Source organism: Chiloscyllium plagiosum, chromosome 40 (assembly GCF_004010195.1).
Source record: "Chiloscyllium plagiosum isolate BGI_BamShark_2017 chromosome 40, ASM401019v2, whole genome shotgun sequence".
Taxonomy (NCBI): domain Eukaryota; kingdom Metazoa; phylum Chordata; class Chondrichthyes; order Orectolobiformes; family Hemiscylliidae; genus Chiloscyllium; species Chiloscyllium plagiosum.
In genome coordinates this window covers 19,288,170-19,296,143 of record NC_057749.1, presented here as the reverse complement: position 1 = coordinate 19,296,143, position 7,974 = coordinate 19,288,170, and the positions used below count along the sequence as shown (strand labels likewise).

Here is a 7,974-nt window from a genome sequence, read left to right as displayed (position 1 = left end):
TAGCTTATCTCTCCACGTTTCAGGCTCTCTGCCTTTATTCCTGATGAAGGGCTTTTGCCCGAAACGTCGATTTCGCTGCTCGTTGAATGCTGCCTGAATTGCTGTGCTCTTCCAGCACCACTGATCCAGAATGTCAGCCTATCTATGCTGTCAAACCTGGGAATAGGAAAAATAACCTCTAAACTTCTGATTTGGGATTACCACTGGAGGCAATGTGACATTTAGTGTCACGTGGCTAGGCAGGGGCATGCAGTGCTTTTCAAATCAAAAGATCTGATACTTTACCATTTCCACCCAGGTACCTCCCACTATGACAAACTGCCCCTTCTCAGCGAACTCCTGGATTTGTGTGAACAAACCTGGATACCAGCTCTTTACCCACTCCAACTGCTGTGCCTGTTGGAAAGTGAAAGGAAATGATAATAGATCATACTCATCCTCTATCACTGAACACTTTAAGCACTTAAATCCAAGGTATAATGACAAAAGAAAGAATTTACATTTATATACTAACTTTCACATTCTCTCAAGCTAGAGTGCTCCTATTTGCGCATTGCCTCAAATATATTTTGCTGAATTTGTGAAGATGCCAATTTGAAGAATTCTATAAATCATGATTTGTGGGCAAGTCTAAACACCTTAATGATAAGGCAAAAAGGCAGTAGAGAAAAAGAGAAGCAGTCCTGAAGGACCACATAGCCAATTCCTGTTCTAAAGTACTGTGTCCTTTTGAGCCCAATGATACATTTCAAGCTCAGACTGTTCAGCCTGTGCACAGCTGTGACATCAACTCACGGCCCTGAACAGACATCATCCTCAAATTGAGGGAGAGCCAACAATGATCGGCTAGGTAGGAATACTGTAGTTTATCGCATGCTGCCATGTGCAATATTCAGGCTGAGCTCAGTCACAGTAACAGAAAGTATAATCAATACTAATAAAACAAATACACTGTACTTTGAAAAAAGGTGAGAGGTTTTAAACCATCAGAAACTAAAGTGGACACACTCACTGCCAGAACACAAACACCAAACTGACATTTTATTTTGAGGTATGCCTGGTATTGCTCTTGTTGCTTGCCTGCACACTTTGTTGAGCCAGAGTTGATCCCCTGGCTTGATGGTAACAGTAGAATGGGTATACGCTGGGCCTTAAGATTACAGATTGTGTTTGAATATAATTCTGCTGAGACTGATGGCCCACAGCACCTCAATGGATACCCTATCTTGAGTTTGTATAGCATTCAGCACAGTAATACTGTCACACAGCAGGAAGAAGGATAACTCTAATATGAAGATAGGGTTAGCTTTTCACAATGATTGTGCACTACTGCAGTCATGGACAAATGCATCTGCAACAGCAAATTGATGAGATTAAGCAGCTTTTTTTCTTTTTGTTGGTTCTCTCATGACTTGCTGCAGATTAGGTTAGTAGCTAACCCCTTGAGAATTCAAGTGGTGCTGCCAGTCCACTCTTAGAGATGGACAATAAAGTCCCAACTGAGAATACATTCTGCACCACTGTCACCCTTAGTACATCCTCCATATGGTATTCAACATGCAGGAGAACATGATGGACCCAATGCCATGAGACTTTATGGAGTCCAGAATCAACATTGATGACTCCCAGGGTAGCTCCCTCCTGACTGTAAATCATTGTGTTGCTATTTCTAGTGGATCTGTCCTGTCAGGAGGAGAGGTCATACCCAGGAATGGTGACCAAAGATTATTGATAACATCTTTCTTCAAGATCTCATTTATTTATCCCTGTCCGCTCTGTCCTACATTGTAATTACTGTTAGGGACCTATAGTCTATTCCCACAACTGACCTCTTACCTTTCCTTTTGTTTATCTCTACTCACACTGATTCAATATTTCGCTCTTTCAAGCTATGGTTATCTTTCACTATTGTACTAATTATGTCCTTAATTAACAGAGCTACCCTACCATCATTCCCTTGCATCAACTTTTTTCAACAGTCAAGTCCTAGCCTTAGTCACTTTGCAACCATGTCTCTGTAATGGCTATCAGGTCATATATTTATTTCTTGCTGTGCTAATAAGTCAACCATTTTTTGTTGTGAATGTTCTGTACATTCAGATACTCGATCTTTAACTCTTTCTTTGTACCCCTTTCGCCATCTAAGCTAATTCTATGAACCTACAGAACATCCTCACCAAATCTAAACAAATGGATGAAAGAGTTACATATGCTTCAACATCAGCCTAGGGCTATGATTAAATCTGATTGAAGTTGTTCTTTCGTTCTGAAAACAAAATTGGAAAAAAAAAAATCAGAGAACCATCAAACTAATTCCACACTTTTGAACTTGCATTTTGGTGATTACAGAGCAGTTACGAGGGGATAATGAGGAGACCTGCACTCCTGACTGATTGTGTACGTCTGTGCACATGCATACGCGCATAGAAGACAAAACTGCAAAATTCAAATTACATCACCACACATCTCACCTGAGAGCAAGTAAAGATAAAGCTTGGGTTTTTCTCCATGAGGCGAAGTACAGATACCCAGCTCCGAGCACATTTTCGAATAGTCTCCTCGTAAGGCCACAGCCAAGCTGTTAAATAAAAAAAACATTAAAATACTAAGTCCAATCACACAGAGCACCCAGAAACAAGTAGCAGTCCTTTCATCCCCTTTTCCATTCAACTAGTTTAGGGATGACCTGTAAGACCATTTACACTATTTTCCATACCTATATCCAATAATGTCCTTACCTAACAAATATCCATCCTTTCTGAAAATTTCAATTGGTCCCAAGTCCAAAACCTTTTAGGGGAATGTTCCAATTTCATTTATCTAAATAAGTGCTCCCTTACATCGCAACCGATTGACCTGGCTCTAACCTTAAGATTGCATCCCTCTTGCTCTAAATTCCTCCACAAAGGAAACAGTTTTCCTTTATCCAACTCATTACCTTAATAAACACCCTTTCATCTTCTGTATTCAAGCGCACATAGTCAAATCTGATATACTACCGATATCCGGAAACTGTAACTCACTGCCTGTAAGGGTGGTCAAGGCAGAATGCCTCATAGTATTTAGAGGTGCACTTACAAAACCAAGACATACGAGGTAATGGGCCAAGTGCTGGAAAATGGCATTAGAGTAGTAAGGTGGTCATTTTTCACCGACAGGGACAATGGACTGAAGGACCTTTTCCGGTCTGTGAATTTCTTAAGTCTCTATGATGAGAAGAAGGAAGAAAAGGATACAGAGCTGCCAATTTATTTATTTATTCTCTTGAAGAGGCCCTCGGGCACCAGAATGATGGGCCAAATGGCTTTCCTCCGTGCTATAAGATTCTATGAGTTAAATTTTAAGGGGGAATCATAATGACTCAGCAGCTATTTCACATCTTCCCGAAGTTATACATTCACAGACCTCAATGAAAATTTTTAAAAATCAGGAGAAGCAAACTAGGATGCCACCTTGTGATCATTTGTTTCATATTTTCACTTAGAAACACAATCAATTCCTATAACACTGAAGAAACACAATAAGATTCAATTCAGCAAAACTAACTGTATATTTACAGAGTTGCTCTTTATTGCAGCAAGGTGATCTTGCAGGTGATACCACCAATGCAGAGTGGCAGCAATATGTATCACTTACAAAATATACTTCTTAACATCACCTTTCAAACTTGCAACTTCCAATACCTAGAAGGTCAAGGGCAGCAGATATACAGGGACATCACCACCCGCAAGTTCACCTCCAACACATATGCCATCCTAACTTGAAAATATATCACTGTTTCTTCACTATCACTGGGTCAAAATCCTGGAAATCCCTCCCCAAATTGCACTGTGGGTGTCCCTGCACCACACTGAGTGCACCAGATCAAGATTTTATAATGACGAATATTTTTGCAAAGTGGTTGGAAGATCTATACTTCGAAAGAAACTTGCATTAATGTAGCACCTTTCACAATTAACAGTCATCTAAAAACAATGTCGTAGCTAAAGAAGTAATCTGAAGCATAGTAAGTGTTGTAGGAAACTTGCCTCCCAATTACACACACTAGGATCCACAAAGAGTTTTGCAATAAAGAGCAGAGAATCTAATTTTAGATATTGGCCAAGAGATGTATATTAGCCGGGACACCAGGGGAGCTCCTCAGGTCATTTTCAAATCTGATACACGAACACTATCTCCCTCTGAAAGGGCAGACATGGCTTAGGTTTATTATCTCATCCAAGGGACAGCACTATTGACAATGCAACAGTCCCTCAGCCTAGATTCAACACACATGGGCTACTGTTACGACATGGGGCAAACTCTCCTGCTTAATTTAAAAGCAGCAACACAGAAAAGATTTATTCTGTGCAGTAATGGGTGAAAGTTCGATTGGCCAAGAACTAGTTAAAAGTAAAAATTAACAACTTTATTTCTTAAAGTATAACAGACAATAATTAACTAACAGCTATTTACAAGTCCTTAATCTAACCTATCTTTAACCTTCCATTCTACAATACTAGTCCGATAAAACTCCCCGATTAAGATCTACCAAAATTTAACTTTTCAAAAAGCCAATCAGATGTTGAATCTTCTTTTCTTCTTCGGGATTTCTGCTTCAAAGGTTACTGATCGATAAAGATACCTTTACGAGAGCTTTATTTCGGGCAGTCTTTTTACATGCTGGTGGCTTGGCAGTTCTCCTCCCAAATGTTCAATTTTCCCCAGTCCTATACCCCCAAACCATCGGTTCATGTCATTGGCTTTTAAAATTGTCAATGCACTAAACTCAAACTGGATTGGAGTTTGGTATTTTTCAGAGTATAATTTAAACTGATTGGCAGAATTCAAATCTATTTTATCGTTTTCAGGCAACCAGCTACCCTAGCTACATTTTATCTTATTGAGAACACTTTGTCCTGGGGTCATTGCTAGCTTTTAATTCTCTTAAAGGTACAGTACACCCACAGCTTCATAACACTACAGACAATGGATTAAAGATAGACTGCAACACTGGATTTTTTGCCAGTCTACTGGCAGTCATTTCTACCTGTATGTATTTTCAAACTGTGCTTGGTATCCTGCACTGGCTCTTGGTTAAGCAATGCCACAAATTTAAAATTTTCATCCTTAATTCAAATCCCTACATAACTTTGCCCGTCCCTGCTTCTAAAACATCCGCCAGCTTCACAACTGCTGAAATACCTGAATTCCTCCAATACTGACCTTTTTGCTTACTCCCTATTTTAGTTGCTCTACTAATGGTGGCTGTGCACTCAGCAATGAAAGCTCTGGACTCTGGGATGCCCTCCCTCAAGCTCGTTTTACACTTTTACAATGGTCCTTGAATCGACATTTTTGAGAAAACATACCTTCTTTTCTGATATGGAAACAAATCTTGTTCAAAGATGTTTCTGTGGAAATCCTTGAAAGCCTTATCCATGTTAAAAGGTGCTATATAAACGTAACTTATTGTTTGCTATTTCATCCTTTCAAGTTAATGATGTCCTATAATGTTATTTCGATATGGACCATCTGAACCAGTAAACTGTATTTTCAGTTAGTAATGTAATTGAAGCAATCAAAATAATTCATATACAGAACTAAATACTTTGGATGCAATGCAGCTGTAGAGCAGCCAAGGGTTTAAATGGTCTGTACATTGAATTATGGATATATGTCAGTAACTATAAGGTTATAAATAGAGGGATAACAATTAAATACGTTGTGAGAGCAGAGACCCTTATTGAGGCTGAAATGTAAACACTAGTTCCTTTTCAATGACTGACTATATGCTGTTAAAAATCATACAACACCAGGTTATAGTCCAACAGGTTTAATAGGAAGCACACTAGCTTTCAGAGCGACGCTCCCGAGAATGCAACTTTAAAAGAAAGGTTTTGTGATGTACACATGAAAGAAGTGAAACTATCACTGTATTCTAACAGATGAAAGACTTAACAGACAATCAACTTTTCAATGTATAATTTCAGTTACATCACACTGCAAATTTTGGCTATAAATTCTGTGTTACAATCGAGCTCTCCACTATCACCTGATGAAGGAGCGTCGCTCCGAAAGCTAGTGTGCTTCCAATTAAACCTGTTGGACTATAACCTGGTGTTGTGTGATTTTTAACTTTGTACACCCCAGTCCAACACTGGCATCTCCAAATCATGACTATATGCTGATCTTTTCTGACCTGTATCAATGTGGCAGTGTCCCATTGCATGCACTGTATGCTGACTCTTGCCATTCTCTTGCTGAAGAAAATCACTGGCCAATCTGTGAACTTCTGCAAATGTGCTCCTGTCTTCCACATCACAGGCATTCACCATCTTATTGGCAGTGTACAATGCTTGATAGCTATGCTGATTTTCAATGCCAAGGTGCTAGAGGGAGTTAAGGATAAAAGAGGGAACAAGTAGTACAAAAAGCTTTATAACTTCATAATGTGTAACAGCTAAAATCACGAATACGTCTACAGAATGCACTGAAATTAGTTTAATGTCTTATCCAAAAGACTGCATCTCTAGCAATGCAGCACTCCATTAATACTGCACTGAGTTGTCACACTAGATTACATGCTGAAATCTCCATAGCAGGAAGTGAACCCACAAACTTCTAACTAAGAGGTGAGTCACAGCTAACACCATGGTTAGTTTTGCCTTCATCACTGGGGGAAAAGAAACGTATTGAATTAAAAAGATACAACAATGATTCAACCAAGACTTAATGACAATGGAACCCCATTTCAGTCCAAACTAGAAGTATCAGTTTAAGTTATGTACCACTGTCAAGGTCTGGATTAAAATGTGGTACTTGCCTAAACAGAGGGCAAGAACTTAATATCCTGCAAGATTTGAATTTCTGTACAAAAACTGGTTCAGTTCACACTTCCCAGTGGACAGATTTTTAATCTTAAAATTAAATGATCACGTATCCCAAAATGGCCTCTTGCCTCCTCCAATGCAGCGGACCCAATTCAGGGGCATGGGAGCTCATGACCTATGTGGATAGAGTACAGACCTTGCTAAACTTGTATATTTGTGCCCCAAAAAATCAGAATGGCTTTGGTGGGCAGAAATTTACAGACTAGATATCTTCGAAAAGAGAGCCGTTTTAAACTTTATGTGGTAGTACTTGCTGCTCCTATAACTGTTGCCTTTTAGAAAATGCTTGAGTTGTCTCGACTCACCAATGGAGGTCAGTACACTACCATATAGCCGTACCTTTGCAATGTCAGAGAGGACCTCAAAGTCAATCAGCAGCTCATGAACGTCTCTGTTGAAGACAACCAGCTCAGCCTTGTAGAGAGTGAAATTGCGGTTCGGATCCGGGGCTGAAATCATCGAGCCCTGCCCTGCTCCAAACAATCCATTGCATGCCAGCTCCACATACAGCTCCAAGCTGCAGAGAGTATGCAAATACATCTGTCTGCAATAAATGCAACTCTGGACAAACACAGGCATCACAGTCATGAGAGAAGCTTGTAGACATGTCCATGGAACATCATTTACTAAATGAACTAATCACAGGTTGCAAACAAGCATGAAGTTCACCCTGCTATTACATAACCTCCAGCCACTTTCCTATCTCCTTCCCTTAGACAACCTGGTTATGATTAACAAAAAAATCATTTACCAAATTGATAGGAAAAAATCGCTACCAGTATCTAACTGAGATTATATCCAACTCGTGCCAAGACTGGGACCAAAGTTCACCTGTAGTAGTAAAATTATACATTTTAAAAATATATCCTACTCTGAGGAATCAGGATAACAAAGATTCTTTTCTACAGAATGTTTAATGTATTAAGATAATGGTAATTTTTTTAATGTCTAAAAGAGAAACAGGAGCTTTTGGCAGAGAGAGGGACAGAAATAGGGAAACAGCAGAAAGAGAGGCAAAAAGACAGAGTGGAAGTCAGTGAATTAGAAAGACAGAGTATCAGACACACCGAGAGAAAGTGTGTGTGTGTGTGTGTGTGTGTGT

The 7,974-nt window shown here is 39.5% G+C and overlaps 1 protein-coding gene across 3 annotated transcripts in view; it reads right to left on the bottom strand.

The window, feature by feature from the left end:
- man2c1 (mannosidase, alpha, class 2C, member 1) overlaps window positions 1-7,974 on the bottom strand; it is a 128,813-nt gene that overhangs the window by 106,379 nt on the left and 14,460 nt on the right. For 2 of the 3 annotated variants that reach the window (XM_043680530.1, XM_043680528.1), the window contains exons 5-8: window positions 7,212-7,389; window positions 6,182-6,371; window positions 2,472-2,578; window positions 286-396 (exon numbers count right to left, since the gene is read on the bottom strand). In XM_043680530.1, the coding sequence (XP_043536465.1) occupies window positions 286-396; window positions 2,472-2,578; window positions 6,182-6,371; window positions 7,212-7,389 (586 nt within the window). Of the gene's footprint in view, window positions 1-285; window positions 397-2,471; window positions 2,579-6,181; window positions 6,372-7,211; window positions 7,434-7,974 lie in introns of all 3 variants that reach the window. The other variant, XM_043680529.1, reaches the window with a different exon arrangement.